This window comes from Barbus barbus, assembly GCF_936440315.1.
Source record: "Barbus barbus genome assembly, chromosome: 29".
Classification (NCBI taxonomy): domain Eukaryota; kingdom Metazoa; phylum Chordata; class Actinopteri; order Cypriniformes; family Cyprinidae; genus Barbus; species Barbus barbus.
The window spans coordinates 5,326,564-5,341,953 of NC_136757.1; the positions used below are offsets into that span (position 1 = coordinate 5,326,564).

The following is a 15,390-nucleotide window of genomic DNA, read 5'->3' on the forward strand; positions in this document are numbered from 1 at the left end:
ACTGTTTATCGCAACTTCAGAATAAAAGCTCAAACCCTGAGTTTACATATCCACACTAACAAAGCCAAAACCAGGACATTTAATTTTTAGAAATCCCCGCTAGGACACATGTGGAGAAAAAGAGGATGTCACCCTGTTTAGAAGAATAGGGGCATGGGAATGTTAAAAAATATATAGGACAATGCCAGTGAGTTTACCAAAGCTCTCAAATGAATGTAAGATAACATAAAATTGAGTTTATAATGTCCTCATGATGTAATGTACAGCATAATGATAATCTGAATGGTTTTAGGTCAGGTTTCATTGGTATTACATGGTGGGTAAATCCATTATGAACCATATGACTAAAATGAATGAGAGTTTTAAAAAGATAATGTATCTTACCTCTCTTTGCACTCCAATGACATAAAACGTTTTCCCTTCAAACTTAAATTTGCTGACGTCTGCCCTGCAAGAGTAAGGGATACAAATAAAACGTTACAAGTGAGGTGTTCAATGTAAAAGGTTCATGTCAACATGAACGCTATGAGAGGGAAACTCTTCAAAAGCATTCATCTTCTTGTTGACTGTGAGCTGGTGTTAACAGCCGTACAAAACCTCATATGTTATAGATCAGAAGCACCCACAGACCGCTCACCCATCCGCTGATCAACTGGCCTTACATAATGTCTGTGAGTCACGGCGCACAGGCTTTCAACTGTCTGTCGGGAAGCAGTTTTATTTACAAGCTCTCAAGCTGATTTTGAGGAAGAGTAGATCCTAGTTGCAACTCAGTTTGCAAGGTTATTGCATCAGATCTTTAAAAGATATTCAAGACTTTCATTGGAGACGCTTAATGGCAAAACAAAACTATTTTTTTTTTCAGCTTATGAACAATTAAAAACACTAGCAGCCAATCAGAATCAACCCGAATTTAAAAGAGCTCTAGCATTTAAAACAGCAGATGACAAAACTGCACAATGCACTTATTACAAATAGAACACGTGTGGACACTAATATGGACACTTTTTATAATTCTTGCTGTGAACAGGCTACTCCTACACCAAAAATGGCAACTATCAGAATAACTAAACACCAATGGAGAGATAACTTCTTTTTATTATTATTGTTGCTTATAACGCTCAAGCTAATTTAAAGTTGGGTGGATTCTGATAGGCTGTCGATATTTTTATATCATTCATCACCTGGAAATAATCATTCTGAAAGTGTCGTTTTCTGTATTTTTATAATTATTATTACTCACAAAATTTAAATTCTGTCATTAATTACTCACCCTCATGTCGTTCCAAACCCATAAGACAAGGGTCACCAGACTCGGTCCTGGAGGGCCGGTGTCCTGCAGAGTTTTGCTCCAACCCTAATTAAACACACCTGAAGCAGCTAATCAGGGTCTTACTAGGGCTGTATCTGAAATCGCCCCCTATACCCTCATTCACTATTCCCTACATTAGTCCACTCATACAGTTCACTTGAAGGAGTAAATGAAAACGAGTGAGTGAATTCGGACACTGAGTGCACCGGAAGTACTGCCGCTTTGCTTGCTGTTTAATAATCATTTGAAACGGGCAGCTCCAGTAGAAAGATTGAAGGATTTATCTTGAACTCTGTCACGGAAATTATGTATAAACCCTAGTTAAACAATTTAATAGTCAATTTACAATGAAATTGTACCTGTGTTGTATTACGCCGTGGACGAGCTCTTTTAAAATGAATGAATGGATGATTCAGCTGCGGCGAGACGCGGCAACTCATTCGGCGCGTGACTCTCACAGTGCATTCTGGGGATTCTCTAGCCGTTGAGTGTACATCGGTTGTACACTCGTTTTTGCGGTGCATTGTGGGATTGAATAAGTGCACTCGAACATTCACTTTGGTTTCGGACACCACTAAAAATGGCCGTCCCCTAAAATAGTGCCCTATTTGAGGGTATAGGGGGCGATTTCGGATACACCCTAGGTATACCTGAAATTTCCAGGCAGGTGTGTTGAGACAAGTTGGAGCTAAACTCTGCAAGACACCAAGCCCTCCAGGATCAAGTTTGGTGACACCTGACGTAAAAACAAATTAAGATATTTTTTATGATATCCAGGAGCTTTCTGATCCTGCGTAGAGACAGCAGCGCAACTGACACGTTCAAGGCCCAGAAAGGTAGTAAGGACATCACTAAAATAGTCCATGTGACATCGGTGTTTCAACCGTGATATTATGAAGTGACGAGAATACTTTTGTGCTCAAAGAAAACAAAAATGTCTTAATTCAACAATTTCTTCTCTTCCACATCAGTCTTTGACGCACATTTTCTTTTTTGTTTTCTTTGCCCAAACGTATTCTAGTAGCTTCATAAAATTACGGTTGAACCACTGATGTCACATGGACTGTTTCCCGATGTCCTTACCATGTTTCTGGGTCTGGGAACATTTCAGTTGTGTTGCTGTCTATGCAGGGTAAGGAAGCTCTCGGATTTCATCAAAAATATCTTAATTTGTGTTCTGAAGATGAATGAAGGTCTTATGTGCTTGGAACGACATGCGGTGAGTAATTAATGACAGAATTTTCATTTTTGGGTTAACTAACACTTTGTGTTTTTATTTTTCCCTAAAGTGGACACTAGACTTATGGTGAGGTCACTTTTACTGTTGCTCACCAAACTATTGCGTACAAAATCCAGTTATTTCAATAGGAATCCACAAAACCAACAAAATTTTGTACGAGGTGAAAATATTTCCCTATGGTGATTTCACAGCATGTTCAAAGATTTTATGGATTCGTTGCATTGACCAACATAAAGCTGATTGGTTTAAAAGTGACTTTTGTTTGAGCTGTGCTTGCTACACTGTTGACAACAGACCGTCAGCTTTTTTGTCTGTGAAAACTACACTGAGTAAGGTAAGGTAGTGGTGGCAAGTGAATCTGAGAAAAGTGAAAATATATAAAAGCGATAAGATGGTTACCATTTTAAAAGGTGGATCCGCTTATTTCCCTGGAAAACCACAAACCCTCTTGCAGTGAATCCCAGGAAGGCTGTGGATCCTGTGAAATCCTGAAATGAATTCGATTAAGCTTCAGATTCATGATGTTTCAGCTACAACCAAAAGTAGTTTTTGCGTTCCACTGCACTGCTTTTTATTATTTAAATTTTTTTTCATGTAAATTTGCTAGATAGACGTCTTTGATCATTGCATAGCTTCTTACTTTTTTTTCAGCAAATTAAGTTCAACTACTTTGACAGATATGTTTTGGTCGAGTCAGTACCTTGCAGGGATGTGGGTCGACTCCATATGTGTCCAGTGTGTGAGCCCTCTGAAGAAGATTTAACTCGGCGAGAGCAGGACACTGCCCCCTACAGAAACAAACAACACAATCTTACAATAAGATCTACAACTAGGTCACACAAAATCTTTCATACTATATACTCTAAATTATTAAGGTTACACATACAATACTGTTTTAAATAATAAAAACAATAATAATATTCAGCAAATATGTGTTCAACTGATCAAAAGTGACCGTTAAGACTTAAATTGTTGATTATAAGAAATGTTTCTTGAGCAGCAAATCAGCATATTAGAATGATTTCTGAAGGATCATGTAACACTGAAGCCTAAGTAATGATGCTGGAAATTCAACTTTGAGATTTTTACTGTATTTTTGATCAAATAAATGCAGCCTTGGTGAGCATAAGAGAACTCTTTCAAAAACATTAAAAAATCTTACCAATCCCAAACTTTTGAATGGTAGTCTACAATTAAATTCCAACCCAGGCTCATTGGAAATACCTGCCTCTAAATACATTTCTGGAACACCGTTATTACGTGCCTTACTACACGTTTCAAGGCAGTATCAAAGTGAAACATCCAGTGATTGGCACTAAAATGTGGGTTCAATATGTGACCCTGGCTTTTTTTTTTGTTATGTTGATATAGGCATGTATTGCTGTGCTTTTGTTACGTTGCTTCAGGTACGTATTGCGGTGGCTCATAATTCAAATCAAACCCAACCCTTAACAAATGCAAAACTGGTCAAAAAAGATTTGTTGATGCAACCGTGCCATTTGAACTTCCTTATATGCAAGTTTGAACTGTTTTGTGGAATATTCCTCAAGTAACTGTTTGAAAATTATAGGCTTTATTAATCAAAACTGTGGACCTGCCATTCATAGGCTAAATTTGTCTGAGTTTTACTGCCTCTAGTGTTTATTTTAACTGGAAACTGCAGCGATTCGAATGTACATTTTTTTTTTCAGTTTTGCAGAAATGTATTTAGAGGCACGTAATTCCATTGAGCCTATGTTGTTAAATGTAGCTCTCCAGTGGACTTGTGGCTTAAATTCTGTGTTTTTCTCTCTCACCTCAGCTCATTCTGGTGGATCTCCATGATCTTGCGCTCTAGTTTGAGGGACTGTTTGGGGAAGAGCTTGAAGTCACTGATGTAGTCTGCAGGATGTTCCTCAGGATCGTAGTCCCCAAGCTCAGCTAAAACAAGACAAACAAAAACTCATCAATGACCAGATGAAAAGTTGAAGAGACCATGTATCTGCAACAAGAGACTTTCATCTGTTCCTGATCTAAATAAGGTTCATATCCATCAGAAACTCTCTTTGCTGGTCACTTTATGGGCAGGGAAACATGTAAAGAGGATTGAAATATGACTGCTCATAAGTTAAAAAGCTTCCAGAAGAAAATGTCTCAGGAACACCATGTTACTGCCGCTGAAAGAGTCGGATGTCAAATAGTACTCAAGCTTTGGTTACATCATAAAATGTAATGAAAAGATGAGATTGTATTCTCACCCTGTACTATACAGGCTCCAAGATACGCAGCATCAGCGAAGGGACACAACAGCCTACCGTGGTACACGTCTCTCTTCAGCTGCAGGTACAGAAGATACCTGACAATAGAAACATTTCCAAAGAGTGTTAGTGTTATTTTGACATGAAACATTCACCATGGATTCTCTTTCTTTGGCTACATTCACAGTACAAGCCAAAGTGTCAAATTTCAATTTTTTTTATTTATTAATTTTTTTAATCCAATTAACCTCAGATTTTGGGTTCAGGCTGTTCACATGACCCTTTAAATATGGCCCACATCAGAGACTCTGAATAAGCTCTGAATAAGCTAAATATGCATAAAACACCCTATCCCAACGTGTTTATAATATCATTTTATCTTCAACAAATCTCATAATACATTTTAAAATAATATCACCACATTTTGATTATTCCTAAAAGTAAGCATTATTATTTTAACTTTTAACTTTTCACACACACAGTTTAGTTTACCTTTTTTTCAGTTACCCTTAATCATGCACAATTATGAATGAATTATGAATTATGAATGTTGAATTACACTTAAATTCGCTTGAATTTCAAAAATTTGAAAAAAAAAAACCTTTTAATTTGACAAAAGTGCACTTTTTAAAAGTGTACTTAAATGTGTTAAGAAACATTAAACTGTCTCTATTTAAGTACAACTACAGTAAGTGGCATTATATTTAATTTATATTATCATGTGCCCACTGGCAAACCAGACCCTGCTTGAGTACACTAACTTTACTAGGACCTGAGCACTCAGCACTACTGTTGCCTTTCAGAAATCTTACTTTTGTAAGGCCCAAAACAACATGATACATGAGACAATGACATTTCAGACAGAATACAAACATGTACTTCAAAAAAAAAAAAAAAAAATCCCTATGAGAATCTTTATTACATTTTTTACAAAGTACAGAAAAAGAGCATTCAGTTGTGTTCTAGGTATATGGAGGAGCTCAATATTATTATTTTTTAAATGATGGCCATTTTTGAAATTGTACACTGACCCTACATTATTAATAATTTTCATCCAAGCTCGTGCATAAGGACATGACTAGTTCAAATTCACAACCGATTTCTCTTCCATTGCCTCGTGAAACAGAAGTACACTTTAGTATACTTTTAAAAAGAGTAAACGATAACTGTTAATTAAAATGCATTATATTTTACATTTTATACATGTTTATATGTTATTTTATCATTGAAATATTCAAGTGCACTTACCAAACATAAGCATTCATGGCATACTAAAACATTTATATATAATTACAAATATCTATATTCTTAATTACACATTTGTTATGATGCAGTTTAATACATTTAAAATATATGAACTCTAGATGTCATATTGAATATCACACAACAGTTAGAATTATAACTGTTCTTACAAACGATTATTAAAACAGAATTTAAAAATGTACTTTTAGATGTAATGACATATTAAATGTTAAAAGTACAGTTTAAAATGTTTTAAAGTACATCTTAAGTACACCAGTGCACATTTAATACTATTAAGTACACTTCTTTTTCATAAGAGTAATGTGACATACTTCCAAGTGAAACAGGATATTCAAGGGAAATATATATTAGGATGGTGTGCGGGACATTTTAAGTCATTTCAGAGGTGAAGCAAGTTATTACATTTGATAAAAAAAATTATAAAAACGTGCAATTTGTGAGTAACGTGCACTCACAAATTGTTCACAATAAGATTAATTGAATTATTTGATTTCATGCTGACTTATGGGGTTTGCACAACAGGATTGTAATGCATTGGTCAAACACTTTTTGTGCACTTTTGCGCATTTCTGTTTTCTCCATTCTCGCTCTTTCTAACCCACTGCACTCAAATGTATTCAAATATTAAATATTAAACAGAGAAAGAGCGGTAGGGAAGAACTAGAGTTGTTTTCTATGTCAAACTGAGCTTTAACAGAAAAAACTCTTGAATGTTCACTTTAATGCATCTCTTGTCCATCTCAATCCCTTCCTTCCTGTTTCACATGATGTTCCCATTTAACTCAAATAACCTGTGCTTCCTGATACACTCTCACACACATACGCCTTTGCACTCTTTCAAGCTTCTGTCTGGCCACAGGAACATCCTGGTTTTCCAGCGCACAGAGAAAGACAAATACATTTATCTTCACAGTTCAGATGGTGCACATGCACTGAGCATCATGTTGTGAGAGCAGCACTAATGAGTTAGTCACACTAACAATCTGTGAGCGTGTGTTTGTGTGTCTATGCAGATGTCTGTGCTTGTATGTGTGTGTTTGAGATGGAATCAAAGCTAGTTTTTGGACCGTTGCTTTCTTAAAATGTTAGAGGAATATGTGACACACATTGACACTGGCAGTCTATTCAGAATATTTCACTTCCTTTTGAGAAAAAAAATAATCCTATTAACATAAAACTGAGGAGTAAACATGTTTCATATTCATTTTTGGAAAAATAAGAATGTCCAAAATGATGAAAAGACACATATTTAAAAAATCAAATTAAAAACAGAAGTCAATGACTAATTCAAAACTTCTTGAAATTTTCGTAATCATGTTGGAATGGTAGTATTTTGAAGTATTATAAAACAATATTATGAATTCAAACTAACCTTGTCATTGTCAAATTAACTGATATGTTTGTGTGGTTTACAGTTTGGCCTCTATGTTATATATTTAATGATTTTAAAACTTAAATAATACAGTATATTAAAACATAATTATAATAAGGTTTATTTTTTTGGCATTTTTGCTTTTATTAAATTAATTGAGGAGGACAGGATCCAGAAGGACCACAAGGCTACTGGCTCTAATATAATATTTTTTAAATAATTAAAAAAAAATGATGCCAAATATGTGAAACCTATATAAGATCTTTTTTTCATGGTTATCTTCGTTACAAAATGGTCATCTAGACATTTTCCCCACAAAATATTAAATAGATATCTCTCATATGTTGCACTGGAAATTTCGATTCATTCTAATAAATCGGTTCGTCCCAAATGCTGCTGTTTCTCATGTCATTTTGAAAAGTTTGAGTCATTGTAATAAATCAATTCATCCTAAACAGACCTTCTCATGTGAAGCTTTGGAAAGCCTGATTTATTTTGGCGAATTGATTTGTTCTGACAGATTCAGCAGTTCGAGTCCCTAAAACATGTCTTTTTGTTTCATCTTGAACTCAGTTACAAAAATCAGGGAGTGGTTTTTTGTTTTTTTACATAAATGTATCCTCTCAAATTGAATGCGGTATCCCTAATAGAGCCCTGCACGGGCCTCAAATTTAGGCTCTAGCCCAGCCCTGGCCAGAGACGCTTAGGCCCTAGCCCGGCTCGTGTCCGACAGCTTATCAGAATTACCAGACCGAGCCCAACCAGAGTCCGTCTTTTTATCGCCCTACTCCCAAAACAGCTTATACTACTGTTTCAGCCATTAAAATAGTTCATGGCAAAGTGATTATATTTCATTTCATTGTTTTATTAAGTTAATAAAAAAAAGTTTGGAGCCAGCGTGTTCACTTGCATTTTGTTCATTGGAAACAACTTAAAATACGCCATCATTTTTGCTCATAAAGGTAAGAGTAATACATCATTCAGAACTGTAAAGGGGCTACTATTATTTGTGTGCACTCACAATATCAACAAAACATTGTGCTTTTATAAAATACAGAAAATAAACAGGAGCGCTTCACAAAAATGAACCGAAACTCAATGAATACTTGCCCCACAGACATGACAAATAGATATATAGAAAGCTTTAAATTACTACTTAACGAAATACAACAAATCGAAAACAAAAACTCTTTCATTATAATCCTAATCTGTAAATATGCACTTCTCTCTAAAGGTGAGATTAATGAGGAGATGGCGAGTCAGGATCGTCAACTTCATCCTTGCGTCACAGACTCAGAAAACACTAGTTTAATAATAAATAATTCAAATATCTCCTTACTATTTCCCTCCGACACATTCATGGTAATTACTTTTGCTGAGGCTTTGCAGCAAGCTATAGTCTGCACGCTTGCACGCGAAACTCTTCTAGCTAAAAAAAAGTGTACAAAAGTCAGGGCCCACCAGGCCCGGGCTGAAATGCAGGGCTCTAATCCCTAACTGGGATTGTTCATTCAAAAACCCACATTGGTATATATACAGAATAATGATCCAGCTATTTCACAAAGATCCACCCACCTTCTGGCCTCGTCACTGAATAGAGTGAGACGAATACAATACGATTTTGTAAAATGTGCTTAATTATTCTGAAATAATGGCATAATGTAAAAAAGGTACAAAAAAAGTTTATCTTTTATTTTGCACAAAATATATATTTTTTTCATTCCTTTCTTCAGGGTTTTGGAGTGAAGTATGACCCGGCCATGTTCTTGACAGCTTTCATGAGATTCACTATAATGAGATCACACTGCTTTGACATGAAAGCAGCCGCAGATCAGCCGTTCTGGCTTCAGCTGCAAGGTAAACATGCTCTTTCCAAATGAAGCAGGAACAATCTGCCCAGGAGGCATTTTTAAAATCTCTTCCAGAGGATCCTCCGTCTCGTATACTTGACTTGAGAGATTCTGAGCTGTTTATGCTGTGACTGGCCCAGGTTGTTTTAATGTTATTCTAATGCTATTTGAACATTAGATCACTGTTACCTTGTCAGCTCTTCCTTGATCTTGATTGGCTCCTGAGGGTAGAACTTCACCCTGAAGCACATAGTGTACGGCTGCTGATCTGAAAACAATCAGACGAGGGCAGAGAGAGACTCACTTGAGGGTAAGCCAGTAAATGTGAGAGAGATTATGCAGAGAACTGTAACCGAGGGCATGAGGGGAGTTAAAATGATTATATTAATCCATGAGATGAGGGAAACCCCTCTGGTGAAGAATGAAATGAAGTCTTCAAAGATAAACGTAATGAGTCTGAGAAGTTTAGAGCTCGGAGGGAAAGATTGATTTCATTTACGTCACCATGTCACTTCAGAGAATGTCTGCTTAGAAGAGTCATTTCACACTTTGTCTGCGATCTTTCTCTGTCACTTTCTGATTGTGAGTGACGTTTAACCTGTGTAAGTTTGGTGACGTTAGCAATATTTCTGTGACATTTCATAGGCTATACATATATTGACTATTGTAAATAGCATTGAATGAAGCACAACTCACACATAAGTCACTTATAAATCAGGCAGCTTTATGTTGCTCAAACTGTACATATATGTCACACTAATACTCATAACACCCCGTTTTGGATAAAAATAGGAATGATAATGTTTCTCTCTAAAGTAATTTGAAGCAAACATGGGGATCCATACATTTTTCTCCAGTACAGAGAAGTGTACAGGAGTTTATTTTTCTCTCAGTGGATACATACGATTTCCTGACAAAAAAAAAAAAAGAAAAAAAAAACTGTCACAGATTTTTAATCATAATAATTTTGTTATGATTTAAATTTTCTTCTCATTGTTTTCACTATGTTCGGGCCGCAATAGAAACATTAAGGAAAAACTTAAAGCAGTAATATACCGCATATTAAGTAGGAGATTCGTCTCTGAGAGAATATGCGCCGTTAATGCGTGCATCGTCAGATGCATAAAACGTTGTCAGTTTTTACTTTCACTTTCATGGTGAAAGACATTCTTTGAGAGTGCATAAGTCTTGCACAAAGTTTGCACGTTGCTTGTATGATATCCACTGGCTCGCCTTCACAGCTTAAAACAGAAATATTTCCACTGTTGTGACATACCCCCGCTACCCCCTTTCCAACAACCCCCCACCCTCACCACCTGATCGGGAGGGGGGTCTCCGACTTGCGGTTTGTGGAGGGCCCTGCGGATTTGAGCTACACCCCTGCTTACATCCTGCCAGGTACATTAGTATGCTACAATTCACACATCGAACCTTCCTACCACACACGATTTTAGTTTTGACCTCATCACAAATCGTCCCTCCCATTTTTATCTTGATTTTATTTGTTGACAAAAACATCAATATTGTCATTATAATTTTTCTTTATTTAGCTTAGTTCTTCACCAAAATTAACTGTTGAAATTACTGAATTTTGCCCGCAAAAATTTGCCTGAACAACCCCGTATCAGATCAACAGGTGGAGCTGGGGAAGGTGAAGGGTTTCTGATGCTCCATGTAGCGTTTCATGACAGAACTTTGTATTTTTGCTTCTAGATATGACTCTCGTCTTTACCGTAAGACTATGTTATTAGCTGTGGTGTAGTGGTTAGATCATGATCTTCTAAAATTTTGAGCTGTGGTGCAACATTTCCAGTTCTAATAGCATATTCTCTACCATATCTGTGAGCTTCATAGAGGAAAAGTCAAAAAACAGCAAATTAAAACAGCGATACTATGTTCACAATGTCTACTGATACCGCTGAATCTGCCACACTGGGGGCAAAAAGTCGTGGAAGTCGTGGGGAAGTCGTGGTCTAATGGTTAGAGAATTGGACTCGTAATCGAAAGGTTGCGGGTTCGAGTCCCCGGCCGGCAGGGATTGTAGGTGGGGGGAGTGAATGTGCAGCGCTCTCTCACCCTCAATACCACGAGTCAAATACCTTGAGCAAGGCACCGAACCCCCAACTGCTCCCCGGGCGCCGCAGCATAAATGGCTGCCCACTGCTCCGGGTGTGTGTTCACGGTGTGTGTGCGTGTGTGCATTTGTTCACTACTCACTGCTGTGTGTGTGCACTTGGATGGGTTAAACGCAGAGCACCAATTTCGAGTATGGGTCACCATACTTGACAATACGTCACGACTTACGACTTAAAAACCAAATAAATAACTTACATTTCATCTGTTTCACGACTGGTTTGCTCGGATCCAACCAATGCTGTAAAACAACAACAAGAGACAGAAAAATTGACTGCTGTGCACTGACAGCAAAAGATGGTGACAAATCAACATTTTTATGGTAAGCACTTTGGACAATCATCCTGCTCAGGAAATTATCGTAAACAACATTCCCACTCACTTTTTTCTTTAACAGACATTAATATTACAACATAAATGACTAAATAATTCACTGCAGTGCTGCTGGGAGGTTTTCTGCTCGGCAGAAGAAACATTGCCATACATACAGTAGGGTAAAACCCCTTGGTCGGTTGTCATGGTAACTTTGTTCTGAATTTAAAGCCAGTATGATACGTAAGGATGAAATATCTACCCTGGTAACAGTGTAGAAACAAGTATATTTAAGATTTGTGAGATTTTGTGCTGTAGTTTACATTAAAGTTCAAAAGTTTGGGTTCTATTTCAAATAAATTTTGTACTTTGAATTTTCTATTCATCAACAAAATCCTAAAATCACAGTTTCTACAAGCAGAACAACTGTTTTTAACATTGATAATAATCAGAAATGTTTCCTAAGCAGCAAATCAGCATATTAAAATTATTTATCTCAATTGTCATGAGACCCTGAAGACTGGAGTAATGATGCTGAAAATTCAGTTTTGAATAAAGCACAGGAATAAATGACATTTCTAAAATATATTCAAACAGAAAACAGTATTTTAAATTTCAACAATATTTCACAATATTACAGTTTTTACTGTGTACCCCTCACCTTTACACAGTGTAATGCAATGCTATTCATTTTAAGTAAGGTTTAAATGATTAAACAGTGTATCTGTTGAAGTTACCTAAACTTATAGGTCAGTATTTGCTTACTGAATATTGAAGCCAAAGAGTTGTGAATGTGTAGTTACCCTTTGTTTCTCTGGGTCCACATATCTGATGCCAAAGTAATCCTTCTCCAGCAGGCTGTAGTGATTACACACATGATCCAAGAGAAACTGTCCTTTAGTGTCTCTCTGGAGAGGAAAGAAAAAACAAATGAACAGAAATCAAAGCCATAATCAAATCTGAATCTATTTCAGACAGGTCGTTACATCAGAGATTTGGGATCAAATTAAATAGTGAGCCAGTTCTTATGAACATATCATCATATTCACTGTTGTCTGTATAATTTCATCAATTTACAACAATAATAAAATACAATAACATAAGGGACAATATATGACAAAAGTCAATATCTGTTTAGTTTTTCTCGATTGCTAACACACTATAACTGATTCATTTGGCCCAATTTTCCAAACCATTCATACAGTTCTCAAAACAAAGGCACGTTTCTCAAAACTTTTAACACATTTCACCTGCTTTCACACACGTTACAATTTGATCAGTGTTTTTTGAAAAATCATTTTGCACAGGTTTAACCATGTTCTCATTCAGAAAACACAAACCCACAAACTCAAGCATCAAAAAATGCAAACAGTGCATAGCAGCAGTACTTCAGATGAGACAACTTTCATTATTCTGTATACAGTAAATAATGTAGTACATGTTGTACACCCTGCAGTTGAATTGATTTGTAGCCAAGTAGTCCTTACATTTACTGTATTTGTACATAACTGTGAGATGACTGTCTAGGTGAGGCAGATAAGTATTTTTTTCAGAAGACTAAGAAACTGCTATAATACTGTAAATAAGGATACTGCCAATACTGTAATGCAATTTGGCAGAGGGTGCTGAATGATTTTATTCATTATTTATTTATTTCTGTAAAGTAACTGACAGTATATACTCTTTACAGTAGTGTAATGAAAGTAAACTTTTATTAAAGTTTATTGTTGAATTTTACTGTATCTGCACCCCTCCATTTATGTTGTATACTGTAACAGACATTGACTATCAAAGGGATTCCTATTTCCCAAACAGTTTTGGTAACAGTGTTTTGAATTGATCTCACTGGTGTTTTCTAGGCAGTGGAGCAGTCTGTGTATTTGGCAGGTTTGTGCATCATCTGAGGCTAAAGTTTGATTTTGACTGAAGATAATATGTGACCCTGGACCACAAAACCAGTCATCGAAATTTAGATTTCTACATCATCTGAAAGCTGAATAAATAAGCTTTCCATAGATGTATGGTTTGTTAGGATAGGGCAATATATGGCCGAGATAAATCTGGAATCTGAGGGAGCAAAAAAATCTAGAAAATCACCTTTAAAATTGTCTAAATGAAGTTATTAGCTATGCCTATTACTGATCAAAAATTAAGTTTTGATATATTTACAGTAGGGAATTCACTAAATATCTTCATGGAACATGATCTTTACTTAATGTCCTAATGATTTTTGGCATAAAACAATTGATAATTTTGACTCATACAATGTATTTTTGGCTATTGCTACAAATATACCCCAGCGACTTAAGACTGGTTTTGTGGTCCAGGGTCACATATGTTTTTGATTAGAATATTTGGTTTTGAACTGGAAGTTTGAGGTTTGTGCAAGTTGGTGTATAGTTTTGATGCTGCACATTGGCATTCAGTGAGTGATGATGGCTTTATGGTCTGATACAGGACAGTGTCTCTGCTCCACTGAGCAGCTCTGATGACCATCAGTGTTTTGACCTTGCTGTTACATGTGACGCAGGGTGCTATAGCACACTCCTGATGTGTGAAACACATCTCACTGAGAGCAAGGTCTCAATACCACTACAGAGAGGCTGGGCTGGATGTCCTGCTCTTACAGTATATGAAGAAAAATATCAACATCATCTTTCTTAAAGCTGTAGTTAATGAATACAGAACAAGTTTGTATTTTCTTTCTATCTGCACATGTGGAATGAAGATCAAGCTCTACGGTGGACAGAATTAAGAAGAGATTTCTCATCTCATTGCTTATCTCTACTCTTACAATGATAGAAAAAAAACTTGATTTTTGAATAGAAATAACTACATTATACAACTGCATTAGTTATTAGTTTGTTGCTACAATTCTAGGGTGTTATGTATAACAATCTAAACACCTTAGCAATCACATAGCACCACTCAAAACACCAGAACACATAGCAGCAACCAATTACAACACCCTAGAAACCACAAACAACACCCTACAATAGTGACCTGTGATTGTTGTTGTGTTGCTATATGATTGTTGAGGTGCGATAGTTTGTTGCGCTACTATTGCAAGGTGTTGTTTGTGGTTTCTAGGGTGTTGCTTTATGATTGTTAAGGTATTCTGAGCTGTAACTATTGTTTTTTTTACAGTGTTATTAATAGTAAATAGGGTGTTCCTATGCGATTGCTAAGGTGTACTGAGTGATTGTTGATTTGTTGCTACTATTGTAGGGTGTTGTTTGAGGTTTCTAGGGTGTTGCTATGTGGCTGCTAAGGTGTCCTGAATGATTGTTGGTGTGTTGCCACTATTGTAGGGTGTTGTTTGAGGTTTCTAGGGTGTTGCTATGTGGCTGCTAAGGTGTCCTGAGTGATTGTTGGTGTGTTGCCACTATTGTAGGGTGTTGTTTGAGGTTTCTAGGGTGTTGTTATGTGGCTGCTAAGTTGTCCTGAGTGATTGTTGGTGTGTTGCCACTATTGTAGGGTGCTGTTTGTGGTTTCTAGGGTGTCGCTATGTGGCTGCTAAGGTGTCTTGAGTGATTGTTGGTGTGTTGCCACTATTGTAGGGTGCTGTTTTTGGTTTCTAGGGTGTCGCTATGTGGCTGCTAAGATGTCCTGAGTGATTGTTGGTGTGTTGCCACTATTGTAGGTTGTTGTTTGATGTTTCTAGGGTGTTG

At 36.5% G+C, this 15,390-nt stretch overlaps 1 protein-coding gene across 1 annotated transcript in view; it reads right to left on the reverse strand.

The window, feature by feature from the left end:
• The window catches only part of LOC306849031 (FERM domain-containing protein 3-like), a gene marked incomplete at both ends in the record, with an annotated part of 53,073 nt that overhangs the window by 21,731 nt on the left and 15,952 nt on the right, over positions 1 to 15,390 (reverse strand). Inside the window, 8 exons of the mRNA XM_079383882.1 lie at positions 385 to 448; positions 2,952 to 3,040; positions 3,253 to 3,340; positions 4,349 to 4,472; positions 4,790 to 4,887; positions 9,464 to 9,542; positions 11,606 to 11,648; positions 12,523 to 12,627. Coding sequence (XP_079240008.1) covers positions 385 to 448; positions 2,952 to 3,040; positions 3,253 to 3,340; positions 4,349 to 4,472; positions 4,790 to 4,887; positions 9,464 to 9,542; positions 11,606 to 11,648; positions 12,523 to 12,627 — 690 coding nt within the window. The remainder of the gene's footprint in view (positions 1 to 384; positions 449 to 2,951; positions 3,041 to 3,252; positions 3,341 to 4,348; positions 4,473 to 4,789; positions 4,888 to 9,463; positions 9,543 to 11,605; positions 11,649 to 12,522; positions 12,628 to 15,390) is intronic.